This window comes from Narcine bancroftii, chromosome 14 (genome assembly GCF_036971445.1).
Source record: "Narcine bancroftii isolate sNarBan1 chromosome 14, sNarBan1.hap1, whole genome shotgun sequence".
NCBI classification, from domain to species: Eukaryota; Metazoa; Chordata; class Chondrichthyes; order Torpediniformes; family Narcinidae; genus Narcine; species Narcine bancroftii.
Window position 1 is genome coordinate 60,885,378 of NC_091482.1, and position 25,158 is coordinate 60,910,535.

General features: G+C 44.8%; 2 protein-coding genes across 3 annotated transcripts in view; one reads left to right on the top strand and one right to left on the bottom strand.

The window, feature by feature from the left end:
* On the bottom strand, nt 1-24,796 carry LOC138749658 (signal peptide peptidase-like 2A). 2 transcript variants are annotated; one of them, XM_069911356.1, is made up of 15 exons: nt 24,685-24,796; nt 23,752-23,871; nt 22,038-22,220; nt 21,340-21,429; nt 16,163-16,302; nt 13,959-14,107; nt 13,445-13,541; nt 12,742-12,843; nt 11,254-11,335; nt 9,344-9,418; nt 7,556-7,612; nt 5,914-6,013; nt 5,109-5,186; nt 2,428-2,588; nt 1-731 (listed from the first exon to the last, which is right to left on the bottom strand). In XM_069911356.1, exons 1-15 carry the CDS (start codon nt 24,757-24,759, stop codon nt 657-659), a joined length of 1,584 nt encoding a protein of 527 aa, XP_069767457.1. In that variant the 5' UTR covers nt 24,760-24,796; the 3' UTR covers nt 1-656. The 2 variants fall into 2 exon arrangements, with proteins under 2 accessions (XP_069767457.1, XP_069767456.1); XM_069911355.1 differs by having other exon boundaries at nt 13,959-14,112; nt 16,162-16,302.
* The window catches only part of LOC138749666 (AP-3 complex subunit sigma-2), a 356,312-nt gene that overhangs the window by 191,361 nt on the left and 139,793 nt on the right, over nt 1-25,158 (top strand). The gene's annotated exons all lie outside the window — the stretch shown is intronic.

Sequence of the window (25,158 nt, forward strand, 5' to 3'; positions counted from 1 at the left end):
GCCCATTCAAAATGCATTTAATACAATTCTGCAGATACACTGCCTTATTCAAATTGAAACAGGATTTTGATTACAAACTTTAGCACATCCTGTTCTACAGAATGCATTTCAAAAACCAAATCACCACACAGCAGTGCAGGTTAAACTTCACCTTCACACGCAAAAGATCCAAACGTGGTCATACCTGACTGGTTGTTAGGTTGGGACAGCGTAGAACCCTATTTTGCACTAGAAATTGGAGGATGAATGGAAACCATCAATAAATGACTGAAAAAAATTGAATGGAGTTCAAAGAACATTTAGCTTTCTTCAGACATTTCTGTCTCAGTTATCACTCCAAAGTCAAAAGACATACCAACACATTCAAGCCAAGCATACCAACCAGAAAAGTTAGACCCGACTAACCAACATTTGGAAGTAATAAAAAGTTTATCAATTATATTTATATCTATGTTTCTAAAACAGGAAAAGTGCATAATAACTTCAGGAAAATCATTCATCATTATAAAAATATTTAAATGTGAAAACTGCTTAGAGTCAGGAGATATTAGTAGTTTGTCAGGCAACCACAAATTTTAGATTACCCTAAAATTTTCTAATTATTTATAACAAAATATATAGAAAATTAATATCACGAAGGCAGCAAATGACATCTGTCAGGGGTTTTCAGGCACTGGTTCAATGAGAGCAGCAATGGTCTCTTCGCTCGCTGTACCAACTGGGGTCATCATCTGAGGGGAGAAACAACAGTGACATTGAGATCATCCTTCAGAAAGGAAAAATGTGCAAATATACGCGATAAAAACATTTCAATGGTCGACAGACACTGAATGAGCCATTTGGAAGTCAGGATTGGAAAATGGTTAGTAGTTTCCGATCTGGAAATGTTTTGTTCTCATGAAGACTACTACGTCTGCACATTGTAGATCAAATAGCAAGAATAGCCCCATAGAGGTAAAAGGCAAGGACATCTGGATGTCAGGAGGTATCACGTTGGATAAAGATTTGAAAAAGGATGCAGGATGGCAGAACTGAAAACAGAGTGTGCAGTTTACTAAGATGTATTTGGAGAAATCAGATGGGGCACAAAAGATCACAGGGAGACAAGATAAGGAAAATACCAAAACATGAAAGGCAACAGAATACCCAGGGAAAGAGTGGGGCCCAAGCGGCAATGTGAGCTTGAAGGAAGAGGACATGGATGAGGTCTGTACTTCTCATCTGCATTTGCCATGGATATCGTAATTGGAGAATTCTGAGAGGGAGTGAAGGTAAAACAATGAAACTGTCTTCATTAAAATGGAGGATGTATTTGAAATCTTAGCAAGCTTAAGAGTAGATAAATCCCTCTGCCTGATGAGATGTATCCCAGTACTGATTACACACTTTGCACTGAACACTTGTGCAAAGCAAATAGTTTAGCCCCAACACCCACCAAGAACATCCCCCCCTTTCAAAAATAGCCATCTCTGTAAATGACACAAGAAGCAAACGAACCACATTCTCACTGCTCCCTCAACCCAATCAACTGCACTTCCAATCCCACAGCACAGGCGAACATGCACAAGTGCAGAGCTCCATCGGCAAAAATATCATGAATAAAAGTTTTTTTAAAAATAACTGCCATGACTGATGCAGTATTTTTTAATTCCAGACTTCTTGACTGGATTACATGGCCATATGCCATGCTGCGATCAAATCCATCTAGGCCTCAGATTATCTGCCCAATAATATAGTCACCAAGCCACATAACATTAAAATGAAATGAAAATAAAATCCAGCCAACTTTGAACCTATCTGATGGATCAAGATTCAAAGCTGAGTCTATGTAAGAATCTTGGTGAACAAGATGCCTGCAGTTGCTGGGTTCCAGGGCACACCACAAAAGTGATGGAGAAACTCACCATCCATGGCAAGTAGTAGGCAGTTTATGTTTTGGAACCGAGGCCTTCTTCAGGTACCTTCTAACCATTACTTTCCATGGACGCTGCGCGACCTGCTGAATTTCTCCAGCACTTTTGTGTACTCCGCACGTGAACCAACTTTCCTTCCACCATCCTTAAAACACAAAGTATCAGCCACTTTCTCCCTCCATAATGGGGCTGGAGATCTGAAGGATAAATTTGTTCCAAGCCTGGGGTTATCATCTAGCCCAACAGAGGCAAAAATGGGTCTCAAAGCACAACATAGCCTAATGACATGGCCTTTAGCAAAATGGGGAAAGCCAACACACATACAAGCCTCCAATTGGAGGTACTGCAATCAAAACCCTATGTTTGCTATGCATCTGGCCAATCACTAATTAATGCATCTGATCTCTCAAGAGCTGCCCAAGTGGTTGACATGCTTATTGTTACACAATATTTGAAGACAGAGTTCAATGATAAAGTATTCAAAAAACAAAAGAGCTAAATGAATTATTCTAACCTCATAATCACATCCAGTCCAAAACATTCTCATTTCCTTTCGTGTCCAGGCTGTGACAGCACAGGTGATGAGGGTACAGGGTACAAGGTAGAGCAGGGCAGGCTGTGCCATCTTCATCGCAATCAGGACCACAAACGTCAAAACCATGCCAACTGCGTATGCTGAAAAACAAAGCAACAATTAAAGTTACCTTCATGAAGGGATCAAGCCCGAAACTTTGCTTTCCATCTCAGATTTCCATCCAAACAGGGGACCAGTTTTTCTTCCTCTGAGCTTTCCTGCTTTTGACACACCTCTTCTTCAAAAGGTTAACAGGTTGTAATTGGGACATATTCAATTTTGAGCAAAGCATCCAGAAGCAAGGGCTGTGCTTCCTGTAGTAGGGAATGCGAACTGAAGGATACTTTCATCAGTCTGAGAATGCAATGGGAGTCAACTGATGGCTGATACTGAAGGTTACATGAGGTACCCAGCCCCAGCATATTCAGTGTTGGTTAGGAACCAATGGCTAGCACAGGTTTTGAAGTTCCACATGCAGTTACTTTTCTAGTAACCCACAAACCTGCAATCTCCACCAAGGTCCAGAGCAGAATCATCACGTCCAGGTTCTCCCCCGCCCCCCCACGCACACCATCCCAACTTGGAAATAGAGGCCCATTCCATCAAAATTCAGTCCAAATGCTGAAACTTCTGCTCCAACAAAACGGCAGAACATTCTGGAGCACACATTCACAGCTTGTTACCCACATTATTACCCAATTCATAGTGCAGATGTTGTACCTCAAATGCATTAACTCAATCCTTTGCATTAAATTCCAGCAGAACTGGTCAAGAAATTAGTCAAAGGGGCATGAAGGAACATGAAGCTGTGAGGAATAGGTCTGTGTTCTTTGAAAAAGAATGGATGAGGGGAGACTTGACGGAGGAGCACTACAAGGAGGCCAGCCAGTACAGAGGAAGGACGCACTTCCCTTTTCAGAGAGGATGCAAGATAGCACGAATAGGCTTAATTGTCAAGAACATAATTGGTAGGGGACAGTAATGGTTAGCGTAGCTGTAAGTGCGATGCTGTTACAGGGCCAGGGACCAGGGTTCAAATCCCACACTGAGTTTCCTCCAGGTGCTCCAGTTTCATCGCACTGTTCAAAACATAAAAGAGCTGTAGGTCCATTGGGTGTAATTGGGCAGCAAGGGCTTGTGGGCCAAAAGGGCTTGCTGCTGTGCTGTATGTATGTATGTCTAAATTTAAATGTCAAAAGGCATCAAAACGAAGCAAAGGTCTCAGATCAGGCACATTTCTCTTTCTAGCAAATGCGTGTGCTTCCAGCGCTGTTTTATTTCAGATTTACAGAACCTGCAATTGCTGGTTTTCACCCAACAGAAGGATCAGCTTGTGAACAATACAATAGCCATAGAAAGAATTGTTTTTACCCAGTGTAGGGTAGGGGTTTGGAATTGATGGCCTGAAAGGGTGTAGGCAGAAGCATTTAAACCAGAGGTGGACAGGTTATATGAAGAGCCAAGATGTGTTGGTTGAAGGCTGATGGAAGCAGGAGGTCCAAATGACCTCCCTCTCCCTGCCATAACTTTGCAACGAACCTGCAAAGTGTTTAGCCCGAGTTGGTTCAGCAGATAAAGATACCTTCCCATTTCTTTCTCATCTATTACACTGGACAACAATTTTTTTCAGAAGGGTTGCTTCCTAAGCAAAAAACATTGGGGATTATGATAGACAACTTCAAGAATATAAAGGGGATTTCAGATTTAACATGTTTAATCACATCATGATGCTGAGACAGGCTCTCAAGTTGACTGCACATGTTGCACAAATGTAAGGAGCCCAGGGTTCGTCTTGGTCACCAATTTTAAACTGATGTGGAGTTCAAAGGCTTTTTTAATAAGTAAAGTCATGATGCATCTTTGAGCTTTCAGCGTATACTCGCCACAAACGTAACAGAATGCATTGCAACTGTTGATACATTGACGAGACAGTTCTGCTGTATTGAATCTTCCTGAAGACAATAAATGCTATTGGTAAGTACACTCACTATGGTGTTGCCTGAAGAATATGTTCAATCTATATCAATATAATGCACAGCATCTGTATAGGTGAGCTGCTTTTATAGCCAGTCTGCATCTATCCTGACTAAGCATGCTCAGGCCTAAAACAACATTTGCACAGTACCTGGACTGAGTGCATGCCCAGGCATGCTTGGACTGATCAAAACAGCTTGCTTTCTGGACAATGTACAAGTAGACAAACTATGACAGGAAATCACAAAAATAGGTTGCATCTGGAAAAAAATGGTACGTGATAGGAAATTTTATGGTGATTTTCATGATCACCAACCCAAAATACACCCAAACATGTTCAGGAAGCAAAATCTTCATTGTTTAATGACCAGCACAGCCGCCAGTTTATAGTCAAAGTCCTGCAGTTTGGATTACAGAAATGAAAGGCTCCTTTGTTTCACACGATTACATCAGATCCAGATTGATGCAGCAGTATGCAATTCTGGCAATATCCTCGTTAATTGCCTCTGCAGCTTCTTCAGTTTATTGACACAAGACTGGAATGTCATAATTTACACACTTGTTCTTGAGCTACAGTTTATTTATCTGATGATTATTGGTGATAAAAATATTTTCTTATTTACTAATTTGTATTAAAATTACTTTACCGAGAGTGCACAGAATGAAGTAGACACTGGAGTGGTTTGTCTGCACATCAAATCTTCGACAGTAAGCAACCAACAATCCTGCAAGATACCACATTATGGCAGTAAAGTTCACCGTCTTGTACAATAAATACCAATTCAAAACTCAGGGAAATGTACATTTGTAGCCACAATCCTCCCTTTTATGTTCAGTCTCATCGAATTGAGATATTGCAAGCTGGAGAACTGTAGCTCAAACTGCACTGATAAAACATTTCAATACAAAACACATCTCATTTGATTTGTGAAATAGGGCCTGCTCCTGATGACCAACATCTTTGCTGCACTCTGAACTGCCATACTGTTCAGAGTTTCCTGCAGGATCTCCTGTATTAATTACATCAAGTGCTGGCTAGTTACCTTGGTTCAAATACTGGTTCACAAAATTTAACCCATAAGGTAGCCTACGGTGTTTCAACTTTCTAAGATGAGAGAGGCAATCAGTGGTCATACCAAAGATGCCTTGATGCAAATCTAAAGTCAAGTCAAGCAACCACCTGGAGAAATCTAAAATTACAACCAAATAAAATACTTCTTTTGCAATGATAGCAAAGTTTTAGGGAAAAATCTTGCAGATTAGAAGCTTGTAATGGAATCCATTCAATTTCCCCCACATAATTGACCTTCAAAATAGTTACTTCATTACTTGGAAAATTAAAACATCCAGCAGTCATTTGTAATTGAGAGTATATATAAATTCCATAGCAGTCGATAGTTTGCAAATGCTTCATCCTCAACTTCATACAATGGTGGATTTTTTTCTACTCACCTGGTACAATGATATCTCCAAACCCCAGCACAGAAAAAGGTATTCCACACAAGGTGGCCACAGACGGCACCAGTCTCGGTACTCTGATAATCACAGGCAACTGGAGAAAACAGCCACAGTCAAAAATCAGACCAAATCACCCTTCCTCAGCTAATGCAACATTTATAGTGGAGAGAGTTCAGCATTTTACATTCAGATAACATGTAATCACCAAACATCTCTGTTCAGAGCCACAAGCGCCATCAAACTCAAATCCCATTTACAATCAACGTAGGATCTGATGGGTCTGGCTGCAGGAGTAACCAGGATAGTACTGAGTTGTCACCACGTCATTTTTTGCAACTGAATATTTACCTTTTCATATTTGTAACTTCTTCTGTCTCATGGTGTATTACAGGTGTTTAATTTATACTATTGCACCTGGTGCATCTTCATGTACCTGATTGGCTGCAGCAACAATTTGGGCACCTCTGCACATTTGTACTTGTGTATATGACAATAAACTCTCAGATGAAAAAGGATTGCATTGAGTAATGAGAAAGGATAAAATTACCATTACGATTTTGCAGTTGGCTGCAGCGGGCAAGACAGATTTCAGTGTCACATGCAAGAAGTGTCAAGTATTTCCCCGATATTCTCAAGTTAAGTGTTGCACATGCAAACACAATGAGCAGCACACAACTTTCCACCATTTCGCCATAAGGTGTCTTGTTGTTTATTATGTTCATTCATTCAGGATCAACACGTCGAGAAGAAGAATGATTTATAAATTATTCATTCAATGTCAGTAAAACAGACTTTCATTTATGTCATTTTACAAACTTTATTCAGTCTTATAGATTAGGGAGTTGGATTTGGGCATCACAATTCGTGAGAGATGTTGTAGAGCAGAGATTAATTCGAGATACAGATTTGTCCAGCACCAGCTATATGGGGTGGAAATGTTTATTTGCACATGGTCCTGTGTAAAGTGGCCCATTTTGGTAGGATTTAGCTAATATACTAACCAGGATAACGGGAGTAGCCTTCCCACCAGACTTGAAGTTGTATCTTTTGAGGACCCTTCTGGACACAAGGTGTAAATTATCCAAATTCATTATTAGCCAAGAGAACAGGCCACTTTGTTCAAATGGTGAAAATACAACAAACCTGTGGGACTCCAAGAAGCCAAGTCACAGGCAGATACCGGAAACTCGCAGGTCAGCCAGACGCCACCTGGTTTGTCAAGTGTTCCCAGCTTTCCCCGTCCTATCCCAGAGGCCCATACCTAGCCTGCCAGTCAGCTGCTGCACAAGGGGGCTATCTGGCCCATGCAGCACCATTTGGCAAAGGACCCACCAAGCTGCAGTCTGGACATTTGGCTTAGATCCAGCTCCAAAAGAGAAACAGTCAAACTGGCACCTTGTGTTCTCCCCAGTATGGAGGCTCAATCCACCATTTTAAAATAATTAATATTCAAGCCTCAAGAGGAGAAATGGGTTCTCTCTTTTTCACTGTGAGGCACTGCTGGAACAGAAGTTCCATTAAGTCCTTTCCAGTTATCTGGAATCAAACCTGATATTTAGTGCTCAAGGACAGCATCTTGAGTTTGTTCGTAAAGCTTCAGCTTTAACCCACAAAAAGATAGTTTCTTCTTCTTCACCTTCTCAGTACCATCTCCAGATCCTGAGGCTACCTCAACCATAACGCTCTTGTGATTCTGAAACAAAGAAAAATACGTTCATCTTTCACCAAGGTGTTCACCAACAACCAACCTCACAGTCGGCTGCACGAACTAATCTATAATTCTCCCCAAGTGGAGAAAGTAACTGATGTTAATACTGTGTTTCCTCAGTGAAGACCATTTGGCTGATGGATCTGTCCACGCTGACTTCACACTGGGCTGCATTTATAGTCACACGCGCATTGAAAAGTTAGAACTGCATCGTACATATTTAAAAATTTCCAATACTTCCTTCAACCAGGGGAGAGCCACAGTGAGGTGCTGGATGGATGGAGTGGAGGGGGGGGGAATGCAATAAATGCTGTACCTTTAAGAGCTGCAAGGACAAACCAGGTAGATGAGCCCAACATCAGTAATGGAGCCAGAATCCACCTGCATCTCATTCACGATAGCATGGCTTTGTGTAGGAAATTGGGACTTAAATTCAACAGAGATTTTCAACAAGGTGACCAAGAGGACTGATGAGGGAAGGGTAGGAGGTGTCATCTACATGGGCTTCAGCAAGTCCTTTGTCAAGGTTGGACACAGTAGGTTGAGAAGGTTAGACAATATGGGATCCAGGATGATCCAAGTGGTTACAAAATTGGCTTGGGGAAAGGAGTCTGAGGGTGGTAGGGGAAGAGTTTTCAGAATGGACGCCTGAAACTGGTGGGGTCAGTGCTGGGTTCACTGCTTTGTGTCATCTATATTAATAATATGGATAAGAATGTAGTTAGCACAGTAGTTCTGCATGTGGTCTAGAATGGCTCAAAGCTCAACACTTCACAACACCAATGAGAATGGCTGTCAGCTCAGTCAAAAAGAGCCAACTACAGATGGATAGGAAAGTTAAGAAGGCCTATGGGATACTGGGCTTCATTAAGAGGGGGATTGAATTCAGGAGTACAGAGGTCATGTTGCAACTCTACAAATCTCTGGTAAGACCACATTTTGTGTTCAGTTCTGGTCACCTGATTATAGGAAGGATATGAAAGCTATGGAGAGGGTGCAGAGGAGATTTACCTGGATGTTGCCTGGATTGGGAAATGAGTCTTATGAGGCAAGGTTAGCAGAGCTGGGACTTTTCTCTACGGAGCATAGAAGATTGAGAGGACACTTAATAGAGGTCTACAAGAGTATGTGAAGCACCGACAGGGTGGACAGCCAGCACCTGTTCCTAGGGCAGGATCAGCAAACAACAGAGGACATTTGTACAAAGTTAAGGGAGAGAAGTTTAGGGGAAACATCAAGGGTAATTTTTAAAAAAAATAAACTCAGAGAGTTGTGGATGCCTGTAATGTTTTGCCAGGGATGGTGGTGAAGGCTGAAACATTGGGGACATTTAAGAGACTCTTAGACACGAGGAGGAAAGAAAAATAGATGGTTATGGGGTAAGGAGGGTTTAGTACTTTTTTTAAGGAAGGGATATATGGGTTGTCACAACATTGAGGGTCGAAGGGCCTGTATTGTGATGTTTGTTCCATAATCTGCCAGTTAAAAAAAAATAAGATTCCACCAATAGTGCCAGGCAGAATAAACAAACTTGTCTTTTCAAACAGTCGAACCTTTGACGGACAGATACAAGACACTAGTAACCATAAAATAGAAGAGCATTGGGTACATTCAGGTATGATCCTTGGCTTCGGGAGTGCAAAGCCTCAGTAGAAATTCAAAGCTTTCCGTCAGTACTAGCTGGGAATTCTAAGCAGGAAGCTGCAGTCAACTCACCGGAGTAAAAAGTGGAGTGATGAAAACAAAGAAGACGTCATAAATGAGGAGGAGAACCAGCAGAATGACGCAGGACTGCAAAACAAGAGAGGGAGAGGATTGGCAAATAACATGTGCTCCCATCTCCACATCATTGCAGAGCAACCACCCTCTCCAGCCCCGAGATTATTCCCACCAACGCTTCCCTCCCACCCCTCTATAGATTCTACCACTCACCTCCCTGTTACTGTAGCTAATTACCAATATGTGCCTCCTTTAGGATGTGGGAGGAAATGCTCAGTCTCATTGTACAAGCAGCACTCGAGTTCACGGCTGAACTTGCAGAGCAGAGGCTCTCTACCTGCATTGCCCACTACTCCACCTAGTGCCCAGGCATTGCCCAAAAACATTTGTCTGCAGAAAAACTTTTTGTCCTTTGCTCAGGGAGGTAAAGCAACTGCGAGAGAACATGTTCCCAGGAATTAAGTCAGAGTCCTTCAGCACCGAACAGGCCCCTTAACCTAACGACTCCACATTGGTCGTGATACTCTGGGCCAGTCCCATTTGCCTGCAATTGGTCCGTACCCCTCCAAATCTCTCCAGTCCACAAATCTGTTCAAATGGCTTTTGAATGATGGTTTCATGCCCAAAAGAAGAAACAGCAGCTCTGTCGCTGGTGCGCACCCAGGAGAGCGGAGACTAAGGATTATACCGAAGGGTTCAACCGGCCAGTCCTAATGCCAGTGGCTCCATACAGGCATTAAACGGCTTATTCGAGGAGTTGACGGTGTTTTTAAACAAATCCTCCAACCAAGATGGCAGCGCCTGTGCTCAGTAGCAGCCACAAGGGGATGTAGGATCCAGGCACCAGCAGACTGGCACTGGCACCAGAAACGGGGAGAACACCCACATTAAGAAGAAACAGGACTGTGACACGGTAGCGGTGAAAAGCTCAGAGGCGGAGGGACCAACTGAGGCTGCAGGCAATTTACCGTAGGGGAAGCCACACAGGCTGCGGGCTCCTAGAGACTGGCTCATGGAACCAGATTCAAAAGGACGCTGAGAGCAAGGAGGACTCCTGAAGGCCCTCCAGGCGCTGAAGGTTTCCTGATCATATCAGGGGTTTGGATCAGGAGCCTGGGATGCCAATGAATCGAACAGGACTGTTGGAGGCATATCCACAGACACTAACTCTAAAAGGACTCTTTTGCTTTCTTTCTTTCTTACTGCAAAGGGAGCTGGGCAATACTAATGGTCTCTTTGCCTTATGGCAGGCAGAAGGCTATTCATGTTCTGTACATGACAATAAATAAATCTTGAATCTATATCTTCCACTGGCATTTTGTTCCAGATACAAACCTCCTTCAGTGAAAAAGTTGCTCGTCAGGTCCCTCTTAAACATCTCACCTTAAATCTATGTCCTCTTATTCTACAATAATTACCCTGGGAAAAGGACTGATCATGCACTTTAAACATCCCCCCCCCATGATTTTATAAACCTCTGCAAGATCAACTTCTGCCTCCTTCTGACTATGGAACAAAGACCCACTCTGTCCAACTTATCCCAATATCTCAATCCCTCCAGTCCAGCAACAACCTGATGATGATTCCTTTCCTGTCTAGTGAACATTTCCTCTCAATCTACAGCCCTTCACCTCACTCAGTAACTACTGGGAAGTACCTTCCTCATGGGCTGTGTCAATGTCTATGAGCCCTGGAGACAACACAATACTCATCTCCAATGCTTGAGGCAAGCTGAGAAAGTGTGGACTCCCATCAACTTCAGCATCAGTCAAGGCAGACGTTTCTCATAACCCATTTTGGTTTTCAGAATCTCACCGTCACACCACATGGAGCAATGCTGCAGCAGTTCTACAGCAGAAAAATGTTGACTCTTTCAACATATGAGTTTTCCTGACAACACACAATACCTTAAAGTGAGGCATCTTCAAGGTCTTCATGAAGTTTAGGCAGAAGGCAACTCCAAGACAGTCGTGCAGCGCCCAGACCCATCTAAAATGCAATCAGGGAACTTAGAGCCAGTTCCACATTTAACAGAGAAACCGTGCTCTTGGAGCCATTTCCCAATAAGCACCAAGAAGAACATTCTCACACACCACACCAGTAGTTACAATTAAATCAAACAGATTTTGAGAACATGTCTTTTTTTGGGAGTGCTTGTGTATGAATCACAAAAGGTTGGTTTGCAGGTGCAGCAGGCTATCAAGAAGGCAAACGAAATGAATTTAGAAGTAGGGAAGTTATGCCACACTGTACAAGGCACTGTTGAGGCTACATCTGGAGAACTGTGTGCAGTTCTGGTCTCCTTACTTGAGGAATGATATACTGGCTTTGGAGGCGGTGCAGAGGAGGTTCACCAGGTTGATTCCAGAGATGAAGGGGCTAGCTTATGAGGAGAGATTGGGTTGTCTGGGACTGTACTTGTTGGAATTTAGAAGAATGAGAAGAAACATATAAAATTATGAAAATTATTGATAAGAGATAGATAAGTTGTTTCCATTAGTGAGGGAGACCAAAACCAGTGGACATAGCCTCATGGTAAATTTAGGACAGAGATTGAGGAGGAACTGCTTTTCCCAGAGGGTGGTGAATCTATGAAATTAGCTGCCCAATGAAGCAGTGGAGGTGACCTCATTAAATATATTTAATATTATAAGTCAAGGTTGGATAGATTTTTTTTTTTTTTACAAAGAGGGGAATTAAGGGATCTTATTGAATGACAGAGGAGGCTTGATGGGCCAGACAGCCTACTCCTGCTCTTATTTCTTGTGTTCTTTCATGCAGACAGAAAGAGATAGCAAGAGTCAGGTCCTGAGTGTGACTAGAACCTGTAAATGGACAAGAACCTCAGGGATGTTGACCCCTGGATTAGCAGTGCAAGAGGGGATAATTGCAACATTGACATCTTGAACTATTGACTCTTAGCTAGAACCAGGGGATGCAGTTTAACAAGGGGTCATTGCTTGAGACACTAGAGGCAATACCTTTTGCCAGAGGGCTATGAACTTTTGGAACCCTGAAGAGGGTGGTGGGGGGGGGTTGAAATATTTATGGCAGACGTGATTAAATTAATTCTGAAGAAGGGTATGAAAGGAATGTAATTGCAATCAGATCAACTCGGACTTTACTGAATGGTGATACAGGTCTGAGTACACCCCCATCTGCCAATTCAGATGATTGTGTGCAAGTGCAGGATCCAAAATATGCTGGTCTATACGATAAGAACACCACGGCAGGTTTACATCACTGCTACTCCAACTATTTGGGAATTAATGTTTAAATTCTACCATTGCTTTTAGCTTTTCTCAACTCAAGCAAACACTCCACACCCTGCACAATATTCAGCGTTCAGCACAAGCTCACACCAGTTCATGTCAGCTTGGAAACTTGACACTTACCTGTCCTCATTCCGGAACACAATCCACACTGCAGCAACTGCCACACAAAACATTCCAAGCAACAGCAACCGGATTTCGATTCTTCTGTTACAGCATGATACACTGAAACAAGATGAAAAGTATAATTGGCTACGGAGGCTGGAGAAAGGGGTGGGAACTCGCAGCCTAGAAAACTCTACCAAGAGCCAGAGCCCCACTCTCAGCTAAGTGAATTGGAGACAGAGACTGCAGGTGCTGGAGCCTGGAGTGTGAATGACCTGCTGAAGGATCCTAGTACATGCTGGAGATTGACTGCAAGATACTGCTCCACTGAACTCTGAACGCAGATATGGAGAACACAGTTCACTAAACCAGCTCACACGCAAAGTCCAAAACTTACTGACAGGTGTACGAGGAGCACTGTCTGCACCACGCAGACGAAGAGGAACTCGCCACTTTGACCAATTAATTTTTGCATCATATATTGGGCAAAATTTAGCCACTTTTTTCTTCCCCTCCTTTTTATCCTGAATACCTAACGTGGACAGCAGACAATGTTCACCAAGTCTTCTCGTCAACCTGTCACACCTTCTGCCCGTTCCCCTCTATGCAGGTGTAGAGAACAGCATCCACCCAGACAGGCTTGTGCAAGCAGAGGATCAAACTGAAAGAGGCTCTCAAGCCCCAGTTGATGCACCCTAGCTTCTGAAACAAGACAACTCACCTGCACTTGCAGTGTGGGATTCTTCGCACCAGTGTGGCCAAACAGTTGTAGAGACTTAATGCTGCAGCAACACTGAAGATGGCAATCACCATGTACACTGAAGGAGACAAAGCAAGGTAAGTTTTCCCCACACTCCCATTCTATACAACGCTGCCTCCTTCAGTTGCTGAAGAAAACACTATGGTTTTACATGCTCCCTCGCTCAGAAACATTTCTACCCGTGCCAAAAGTCTCATTAGGGCATCTACAGGCAGTTGATTCGAGGCCATGATAATGATTTAGTACCATCCCCAAATTACGATCATTTTGTGAGCAAGTGCCCACCTGGCCATGGGGTGAAGCTGCATGAATGAACAAGGGCTTCTCAACTCAACTACCGGTGGTGTGGTCACCAGTTCTTCACTTCTTTTTCAGTTATAAAAGAACTTTCAAACTTGCAGATCTGTTTCCTGGCTCTCGTAACCTCCCCCCCGCCCCATCCCAGACATCATTTTATAAATGGAAACGTCCTCACCAAGCCACTCATAGAAGAAGTACAAGAGAACAATCATCACAGAGCAGATGGCGACGAAAAACAGAACAGTGATTGGAGTCAAGATGGCCAAGGATTCTTCAGTCTTGGTCCTGCCCAAGGACTTTTCTCTGGATTCATGCACACTTTTGCTTTGCCCGCAAAAGAAAGATTTTAAAGAAAACTTAAGGAAAAAGTTTAATTCATGAAAGAAAATACACTCAACAAACCATAAAGAGCAGCAGAGTCCTGCCAGTGTACAGAGACATGGGACGCGGCGTCACAGGAAGAAATTGAAACCAGAGGATTTGGAGGATGGCAAAACTCTCGCCCCTTGTTCAAGAAATGCAACAGGGAGAAACCTGGGAATTATTGATCAGTGAGTCTCTCATCAGAGTCTGCACAAACTATTGGAAAGGACACTTAGAGACAGGGTTTAAGTTTAACTGGAGAAGCATAATCATATTTGGAGTAGTCAGCAGGCTGTAACCAGGCAAGTCCTGTCATATGAGCCCAATTCAAGCTTTTAGAGGAAAGACAAAAGAAATTAATGAAGGTTGGAGCAGTGGATGTGGAGTATATAGCATTTGACAATGCTTCCCATGGTAGGCTTAAGGGCAGCAGTAGATGGGACACATTCTGCCTGTAGGCCAGTGACTAGTGGAGTTCCTCAGGGACCTGTTCTGGGCCCCCTGCCTTGATTTTTCTAAATGACTTGGAGAGGTGGGGTCAGTCAATTTGCAGGTGACACAAAGTTGGAGGTGTTACAGATAGCGTAGAATGTTGTCACAGGATGCAGAGTTGGGAGAAGTGGTAGTTTGAGCTCCATCCGGAAAAGTGTCAAGTAATGGAAGGTCAGACTTGAAGGTGGTAACATGAGGTTAATGGCAGGAATTTTAGCAGTGTGGAGGAAGAGGGATATTCAGGTCCAAGTCCACAGATCCTTTGAAGTTGCTGTGCAAGTTGATTGGATGATTAAGAAGATGAATGATGTGCTGGTAGTTTTTTTTTTAAAATAATTTTTTATTTTTCACACTGTAAACCATAGCAACCAAAATACATACAAACATTTCCTTCTTAAATATACACAGTGTCATTTTCTCCCCTTTTTTTCCCTCCTATGTGCCGGCATTCTTTAGTCAGGGGATTAAGTTCAAGAGTCATGAGGTAATGTTTCAGCTCAATAAAACTATTTAGACCACACTTGGAATATTGTGTTCAGTTTTGATCATCTAACGCATTAGAGAGAGGGTGCACACAAGGTTTATCAAGATGTCGAACAATGTGTCTTATAAGGAAAGATTGACCGAGCTAGGTCTTTAGAGCATCAGAGGACAAGGCGACTTAGAGGTGTATAAGATTGAGAGGTATACATAGAATGGGCAGCCAGCACCTTTTTCCCTGGGTAGAAAAAGCTAAGTGGAGGAAAGTTTTATGGGAGACATCAGAGGTGTTTTTAAAAAAAAAACAGAATAGTGAATGCATTGCTGAGTGTGTGGTACAATAGTGTCATTCAAAAGACTTAGATAGGCACATGGATGTAAGAAAAATGGAGGGTTATATTGATGTGGAATAGGTTTATATAGGTCAGAACAACATGATGGGCCAGAGAGCCTGTACTGTTCTACATTGTACAGTGATGGAGGATTTCCAGTGACTGGTCAAAGTGTCAGGGCTCTCAACAGTTCAGACACCTACAGATCAGGTGGTGGGAAAAGAATCCACAATAAGACTAGAGAGGCAACCCTACCATCTGGTGGGAAACATTGAAATATTTAGACTCAAAACATGGACCCCTGCACTGCTTATTAGTCAGAATCTCATTCATAGAATAGAAAATATTAAAGTAAAACCAAAATGCTAGAGAAACTCAGCTGGGCAAACAGTGTACTTTGTGTAGCAAAGATAAAGATACATCACCAACATTTTGGGCTTGAACCCTTCATCATGATTTGAGCAACAAGCAGGCAGGCATCCTGTTCAGGTGCCTGTCTACATTTTGCTCAAACCTTGATGAAGGGCTCAAGCCCAAAACATTGGTGATGTATCTTTATCTTTGCTACACAAAGTCCACTGTTTGATCAGCTGAGTTTCTAAAGAATTGTTCTTACTTCAACCATGGTGTCTACACAAAATATTGAACCCATGTTAATTTTAACATTAAAAAATGCCAGGTTGTAAAAACTACACCACCACCTCCAATGTACCTTTCACCTTCTTCCATCGCACTCCAGTAACCTCCGAGTGCCACCGTCATAACAGCAATTGTGAAGATTATCAGGATGCTGTAGTCCATAGTGGGTAGGGGAGGGGAGTAGAGTTTGGCAGAAATGTTGGGCCCTAGTACCTGGAACCAAAAGTCACACCTGGTGAGCAGTGCAGCAAGAGATAGAAGTCCACAGTCAGTATCCTTCTCCAGTCACTGATCCAATTCTTACATGATCTAAGCATGGAATCTACCTTTAATATCAGTATCACCCCAAGTACTCGAGCTGGCAGAGTCTGCAAGCATCGAATCCATGTTGCTGAAAACCCAACTGCGCTGGGTGGGTCACGTCTGCAGAATGGAGGACCATCGCCTTCCCAAGATCGTGTTCTATGGCGAGCTCTCCACTGGCCACAGGGACAGAGGTGCACCAAAGAAGAGGTACAAGGACTGCTTATAGAAATCTCTTGGTGCCTGCCCCATTGACCACCGCCAGTGGGCTGATATCGCCTCTTGGCGCCTCACAGTTCGGCGGGCAGCAACCTCCTTTGAAGAAGACCGCAGAGCCCACCTCACTGACAAAAGGCAAAGGAGGAAAAACCCAACACCCAACCCACCAATTTTCCCCTGCAACCGTGTCTGCCTGTCCCGCGTCGGACTTGTCAGTCACCAACGAGCCTGCAGCAGACGTGGGCATACCCTTCCATAAATCTTCGTCCGCGAAGCCAAGCCAAAGTTTAAAAAGTAAGTAATCGTTTGGTGGGGTCCACGTTATTTTATTTCAAATTTATTGTCAGAGTGCAACTCAGATTATTTTTCCTCCGGGCACGACAATTACCACTTATTGGCAGTGTAAAAACATCCACTCAACATACACATGTAAACAAATAAAGAAATATCAACAAATTGACTGTGCAATCCAGAGAGAATTTTTCAAAATTGACAGTGCATTAGAAGATAATTCTGTATTTTCTGAAGCACTCGAAGAGCGTGCATTACACATGGATTCAGACTGGTGATCAAACTAAAGAGAAGCAGAATAAATGGATCATTGTCAGTTTTACTAGTCGACGATGCCAAGGATCTGTCCTCAGTCATCACTTAATTATCATCTATATTAACAAGCTTGGAAGGGAGAATGCAAGATATCCAAGACCGCTGATGGCATCAACAGGTTGGAGAGCACATTGCAAGAAGGATATTTGAACTGTGCAATCAAATTGGGTGGTCAAAATTTGGCAAACAGTTTAATGTTAATACACTCATAAAAGGAGTTAAAAGGCAATAGAACGCTACCACACAGTACAGGCCCTTCAGCCATCAATGTTGAACTGACCCAAATATCCCTTAAAGATATTAAAACCCTCCATACCCCGCAACCCTCTTTTTCTTCCATCCATGTGCTTTAGTCTAAGAGTCTCCTAAATGCCCCTAATGTTTCTGCCTCCACCACAATCCCTGGCAAGGCAGTCTAGGCACCCACCACTCTGCACTAAAAAAAAATCTTGCCCCTGACGTCTCCCCTAAACTTCCTCCCTTCACTTTGTACAGATGTCCTCTTGTGTTTGCTATTTCTGCATTAGAAAAAAGGCACTGGCTGTCCACCCTATCTATGCCACTCATAACCCTGTAGACCTCTTTTGAGTCTCCTCTCATCCTGCACTCCAGAGAGAAAAGTCCCAGCTCCGCTAACTTTGCCTCATCAGACTTATTTTCCAATCCAGGCAACATCCTGGTAAACCTCCTCCATCCTTTCCATTCCTTCCACATTCTTCTCAAAATGAGGTGACCAGAATTGAACACAATGCTCCAAGTGTGGTCTCACCAGACATTTATAGAGCTGGAACATGACCTCTCAATCCCCCTATTAATGAAGCCCAACATCCCACAGACCTGCTTAACTATCTTATCAACCTCCATGACGACCATGAAGGATGTATAGATTTGGACCCCCAAAGTCCCTCTGTTCATCCACACTCTTAAGTAACTGACTATTAACCCAGTACTCAGCCTTCTGGTTTGTCCTTCCAAAATGCATCACCTCACACTTATCCAGATTGAATTCTATCTGCCACTTTTCTGCCCAAATCTGCATCCCGTCTATGTTTTTGCAACCTACGACAACCTTTAGCATCATCCACAATTCATTCACCCTTCATATCATCTGCAAACTTTCTGACCCATCCTTCCGCCTCTTCATCTAGGTCATTTATAAAAATCACAGAGCAAGGGTCCCAGAACAGATCCTTGTGGGACTCCATTAGTTTCCAGGCAAAATTTGTTCCTTCCACTAGTACTTTCTACCAATTTTTTTATCCACACAGCCAGATTCTATGGATCCCGTCCTCATGACTTTCTGAAAGAATCTCTCATGGAGGACCTTGTCAAATGCCTTACTAAAATCCATATAGACCATATCTACCCTACCCTCAACAATTTCTTTTGTTACCTCCTCAAAAAACTCAATTAGGCTCATAGGACACGACCCTTCACAAAGCCATGCTGACTGTCCTCGAGAAGACTGTCCTCGAGAAGACTGTCCTCGAGAAGACTGTCCTCGAGAAGACTGTCCTCGAGAAGACTGTCCTCGAGAAGACTGTCCTCGAGAAGACTGTCCTCGAGAAGACTGTCCTCGAGAAGACTGTCCTCGAGAAGACTGTCCTCGAGAAGACTGTCCTCGAGAAGACTGTCCTCGAGAAGACTGTCCTCGAGAAGACTGTCCTCGAGAAGACTGTCCTCGAGAAGACTGTCCTCGAGAAGACTGTCCTCGAGAAGACTGTCCTCGAGAAGACTGTCCTCGAGAAGACTGTCCTCGAGAAGACTGTCCTCGAGAAGACTGTCCTCGAGAAGACTGTCCTCGAGAAGACTGTCCTCGAGAAGACTGTCCTCGAGAAGACTGTCCTCGAGAAGACTGTCCTCGAGAAGACTGTCCTCGAGAAGACTGTCCTCGAGAAGACTGTCCTCGAGAAGACTGTCCTCGAGAAGACTGTCCTCGAGAAGACTGTCCTCGAGAAGACTGTCCTCGAGAAGACTGTCCTCGAGAAGACTGTCCTCGAGAAGACTGTCCTCGAGAAGACTGTCCTCGAGAAGACTGTCCTCGAGAAGACTGTCCTCGAGAAGACTGTCCTCGAGAAGACTGTCCTCGAGAAGACTGTCCTCGAGAAGACTGTCCTCGAGAAGACTGTCCTCGAGAAGACTGTCCTCGAGAAGACTGTCCTCGAGAAGACTGTCCTTCTCCAATTGCTCACAGGACTTATGCTTAAGAATCTTCTCCAATAGTTTGCATATCACTGACTTAAGACTCACCAGTCAATAATTCCTGGATTCTCCCCATTATTTTTTTTTTAAAAATAAACATGGGGACCACATTTGCCATTCTCCAAATCCTCCGGCACCTCCTTTGTGGCCAAATAGCCACTCCCCCAGCTATCTCTTCCCTCACTTCCCACAGCAACCTGGGGTATATTGTATTTGGCCCCAGGAATTATCTTAACGTTTTAAGAAGATCCAGCACTTTCTCTTAATCTCAACGTGACCCATCACACAAGCCTGTTCTTTTGTGACCTCATCCTAATCCAGGTCCTTTAATCTTGTGAATAATGAAGCAAAGTATTGATTTAGGTCCTCCCTAACCTCCTGGCACATGTTGCCTCCTTTATCCGTTAGCATCTGTATCCAATTTACCCTTGCTAGTTCCTGCCTTATCCCATCGTAATTATCCTTTCCCCAATTAAACAGTTTACCATTTTGTCCGCTTTTATCCTTATCCATAGCTATGCTAACAGGGAGTTGTGGTCACAATCCCCAAACTGCTCACCCACCAAGATGTCTGCCACCTGACCAGGTTCATTACCCAGAATTAGATCCAGTATGGCCACTCCACATACTGTGTCAGGAATCAGCCCCATCTATCCCTCTTGCAGTCAGGAGTGCCAGTAAATTTTAGGAAAGTTGAAGACTCCCATAACAACAACCCTGTATTTCCCAAACCAATCCTGCTTATTTGTTCCTCGGTTATCTGAGGGCTATTTGGGGCCCTGTAGACTACTCCTAGTACACTGATTGCTCCCCTTCAATTTCTAACTTCCACCCACACCCCTCTCAATAGACACTCCCTCAGCAGCGACCTCCTTTTCTTTAGTGATACTATCCCTGACCAGTTATGCTACTCCCCCCACTCTCTTACATCCCATCCTATTCCTTTTAAAACACCTAAATCTCAGCCAATCCTGCCCATCCTCCAGCCAAGTCTCTAACTGCCACATCATAGTTCCATGTACTGATACATGCTCCAAGCTCATCCCATACACATAAAGAGGGACCCAGATAATATCATGCACAACATATTAGCATGCAGGTGCAGTACTAGAAATAGGGGGTGGCTGTTCAGCCCTTCGAGCCTGCTGTCATTTAATAAGATCACAGTCGATATGCTGTTAGTTTAAGCAACAAAAGGCAGGTTGGCCTTCACCCCAGGCAGTTAGAGTTTGCAAATAGGGAGATAATGTTACCGCTGGGCAGTGTTGGTGAGACGACACCTGGAACACAGGGCACAATTTTGGTCCCATAATTGAAGAAAGGATCTGCCTACAGAGGTAGTCCAAGAGATTTCCTGGGCTGATTCCTGGGGTAAGAGGGGTTCCACCACCAGGAGATTAAAAATAAATTGAAACTATATTGTTTTGGAGTTTAGAATTTGGGAGAGTTGACCCCAAGGCAGCATGACAGGGTAGTTGCAAGGGAGAGTCCTTGTGATGTGGGGGGGGAAATACAGTGATTTAACTCTGAAGGGGGAAGGAGAGTGCCACAGAGGTAGTTAAGGCCTGGAGACATCAGGAACAACCTCACTGAATGGTAGGGCAGGCTCAATAAGCTTGAGGGAAGGAGAACTTTTCTGTGGAAAGACCAATTGGGATCTGGCAGTGCAGTCTCAGTGTATGATAGACAACAACTCCCCTCCAGAGCAGATGATTTTATAGAGCACCAGTTTGCTGTTCCTGTCTGTAAAAGCTGGATAATCCCCAGCCAGAGATCAGTCAGTTTAAACTTTACAATGTGTAGGTTAGTTTGGTTCAGTGCCATGATTTGAGTCATGCGGAACAACCCAGCCCAGCTGCACATCTAAAAGTGGAGGAAAGAGGAAATAACAGGGATCCATGCAAGAAGGAATTAAATTACCTTCTCCATGGACAGTACATCATCATAGCTAATTAAGGCCACTGGGATCTTCAGTTTGTCGTAGTCAGACTGATTACCTGAAGGAAGGGTCTGGAAACAGAATATCAATGAGCACAGTACTAGGAAACAGGTTCTGCACAAACCAAACAACAGTTAGTGGGAGTGATTACATACACAATCTGGAGATATTCCTCTCAAGGATCTTGCAAGGTATTTCCCACCTTAAATATTCACAGACATTACTCCATTCATGCCCACCATTTATCCCATACACTGATGAATATTCATGTTCACAGTCAATGTATCCTCATTATACCAGGAAGATTCAACAGGACAAACTAAAAACACACCAAAATGGTGGAGGAACTCAGCTGGTTTATTCAGCATCTACAGGAGACAAAGATATACCACTGACGTCTTAGGATCAAAAAAGGCAGAGCAGGATCTATCAGAAAGTCTCAGAAAAGGCAGAAGCAGGATACATATCAGAAAGTCTCAGAATTCAAACAACGGGGGAGGAATCCAGACCAACAAAAAGTGTTACTTGGATGTCATATGGGAGTAGGTAGAATTTTATCATTTCTGATTCATAAAAGCCAATAAAACATAGTATTTTAGATAAAACAAAAGCAGTAATTTCAGGAAATAGCACCACAAAAAAAAAAGAAGAGTGGAGAAGTATTCAAATTCGGACTTACCAGATCACTTGTAGTTGCAATAACCAGTGCATTAGCAAGATTCTTCATAGCAATCCATGTCTGGTTCATGAGGGTACAGTTCCCCTTCTTCACAACCACAATCTTGTCCTCTATACCCCCAGGAGGTACATCTGATGAATCACAGAGGTCAGTGCTGGTCAGGTTTTGTAATGGGTACTCTGTCTGCAGAGAAAGAAACATCAACAAGGATGAGTGAGACATTCAAGGACGAGATGGAGACTTTAGATAGAAACAGATATTGGCTCTGATGTCACCTCACTGATTATTCAAACCGGACACAGAACCAGGAGTGGGGGGAGAAAAAACAAGGACAATGATGCAGGTCTACCTGAGACATACATTGCGGTGCAATAGCCAACTGACACCATCAAGGAGTCAGACAGCTATACAGCAACAAAATAGGCCCTTTGGCCCAATTTGTCTACACCAACCAGGTTGACATTTGAGCTAGTCCTATTTGCCTGCATTTGGCCATACCCCTCTAAACCTCTTGTTCACGTACCTATCCAAATGCCTTTTGGAGTTTGTGACCATCATCACCTCTACCACTTCCTCTAGCAACTCATTCCATATACTCACCACCCTCTGTAAAAGATTCCTTTCAAATCTTTCCCCTCTCCCCCATGCCTTCTAGTTTTGACTCCACTCCCAGAGGAAAAAAAGACTGACTATCCATAACCATATTCTAGTGAAGTATCCCAGCTTTCCTTAGCATGCAAGCACTCAAGTCTTGGCATGATTGGTGTGAACCTTTTACCTTGCAGACTTCATCTGCCATTCGCCAGCTGCCCAAGATCCTTGCTGCAATCCAAGCATCTAAAAGCCTGAATACACCTGGGATTGTCTAATCCCGGAAGCCAAGCAGGCACAGGATTGGGAGGGGAGACCACCTACAAACACCAGGTGATGTAGGTTTCTGTGAGGGGAGCTAGACAAAGTGGCGGGTCTCTGTCTGCCTTACGGTGGACAAAAGTTAAAGAATTCTCTGGTACACTCTAAATGTAGGGTCATCAGTAAATGCACCTTCTATTCTCATTCAGATCATTAATATGGTTGACAAATATCTAGCATTGTTCCCAGCAGCACAGCACAGGCCACAAGCTTCCAAACCTGCTCCACTTCCACCCTCTGTGTCCTGAATGCAAGAGTCAAAGTCCGCAGACACTGTGAATGAAGTAAAAGCACAATGCTGGAGAAACTCTGCAGGTCAAACAGTGAAGCAAAGATAAAGATGCATAACAGACGTTTGGGCTTGAGAACCTCATCAAGGTAAGGGCCAAGATGTCAAGTTCAGGCGCCCTGTACATTTCACTACCTTGAAGAGGGGCTCGGGCTCAAAAGGTTGGTTACGCACGGGGGGGGGGGAGGGGGGAGGCTGTCAGGTGCTCGCCAACTGATTGTCATCCCCTTAGCAGCCTCTTTCAGGCAGCTGCATTCAGGTGCCCGGGGTGGGGGGAACTTCAGTGCTCCGGCGATTATCCCTCCCGGAGGAGGGTAGCCTCCTGCTCTTTCAGGTCCCCTCCCGACTGCCGCACAAGAGTAGACTATGAAGCTTTACATCGAGGTGTTCTGGCCACCTGAAAGTGCCTAGAATCTACCCTTCCAGCGTTGAGTTTTACATTCTTGTTAGCCAGTTCCTGCGTGATGTGACCCAGACCAGGAGCAGGGTAAAGCAGCAGCCGCCCGTACTTACAGCGTTGGCGAGCGAGCCAGGCCACGGCATCCAGTCGGGGTTGAAGAAGACACAGTACTCCCTGACGGCCAGCCCACTGCCATTGGAAGAAGCGCGGAGGATGCCCTCCTGAGCCTCAGCCTAGACATGGACATCAAATCGTCAGAAGGAACCGAGAGTCTCGCGGGACAAGCTGACGGGGGGGGGGGGGGGGGGGGGGAAGAGAGAGAGGGACAAGCTGACGGGGGGGGGGGAGAGAGAGAGGGACAAGCTGACGGGGGGGGGGGGGAAGAGAGAGAGGGACAAGCTGACAGGGGGGGAGAGAGAGAGGGACAAGCTGACGGGGGGAAGAGAGAGAGGGACAAGCTGACGGGGGGGAAGAGAGAGAGGGACAAGCTGACGGGGGGGGAAGAGAGAGAGGGACAAGCTGACGGGGGGGAAGAGAGAGAGGGACAAGCTGACGAGGGGGGGGAAGAGAGAGAGGGACAAGCTGACGAGGGGGGGGGAGAGAGAGGGACAAGCTGACGGGGGGGGGAGAAGAGAGAGAGGGACAAGCTGACAGGGGGGGAAGAGAGAGAGGGACAAGCTGACGAGGGGGGGAAGAGAGAGAGGGACAAGCTGACGGGGGGGGGGGGGAAAGAGAGAGAGGGACAAGCTGACGAGGGGGGGGGGAAGAGAGAGAGAGAGGGGCCGGAACGAGGGGGGGGGAAAGAGAGAGAGGGGCCGGAACGAGGGGGGGGAAAGAGAGAGAGAGGGGCCGGAACGAGGGGGGGGGGGAGAGAGAGAGAGGGGCCGGAACGAGGGGGTGGGGAAAGAGAGAGAGAGAGAGAGGGGACGGAACGAGGGGGGGGGACGTCCGCGATGGAAAACGAGCAGGGACCACAGCCAGGCTGGAAGGGGGGGGGCGCGGATCACTCCCCTCGGAGAGCGGGGGCCCGGCCCTTCCTCAGCCACCTGCGACATGCCGAAGAGAAGCAGCAGCAGCAGGAGAACGACAACCAGCCGGCGCCAGCCCCGGACCGTCGCCATAACTCCTCAAACACTCCACTGCGCAGGCGCCGCCGCCAGCCTGGTGTGCGCAGGCGCAGGGCAGACTTGAATTCGGGATACTTTTTTTTCCGCGAGTTTGTGTCGTCATCAATTTGCAGGCGCCGCCTAACGACAGGGAGGCGCATTGCCTCCTGATGGCGAGGAGGAACAACTGCCACGAACAGGCCACGTGCATTTCTGTAGCGTCCGGTACCACCTGAGGAATTTGCAACTATTGATCAGGCGTGACTGCCCAGCCTTCCTTGCCCTGGAGAGGTGGTGCTGGACCGCCTGGTGCTGGTGGGGAGGTTTCCCCGCAGGGTCCAGGACAAGAGGGCAGGATTAAGGGGGAGAGGGAGGGGAAAGTGTATGAGGTAGTTGAACAGGCCCTTGAACAGA

Excerpts from the sequence above, each read along its gene's own strand:
- LOC138749658 (XM_069911355.1), bottom strand. The coding sequence starts at position 24,759 with ATGGCGACGGTCCGGGGCTGGCGCCGGCTGGTTGTCGTTCTCCTGCTG. Across the intron at positions 14,113-16,161 it reads CGATGGAAGAAGGTGAAAGG|CAAAGCAAAAGTGTGCATGA; the intron begins TACATTGGAGGT and ends TTCTTTTGCGGG. Across the intron at positions 9,419-11,253 it reads TGAAGATGCCTCACTTTAAG|TCCTGCGTCATTCTGCTGGT; the intron begins GTATTGTGTGTT and ends CTTGTTTTGCAG.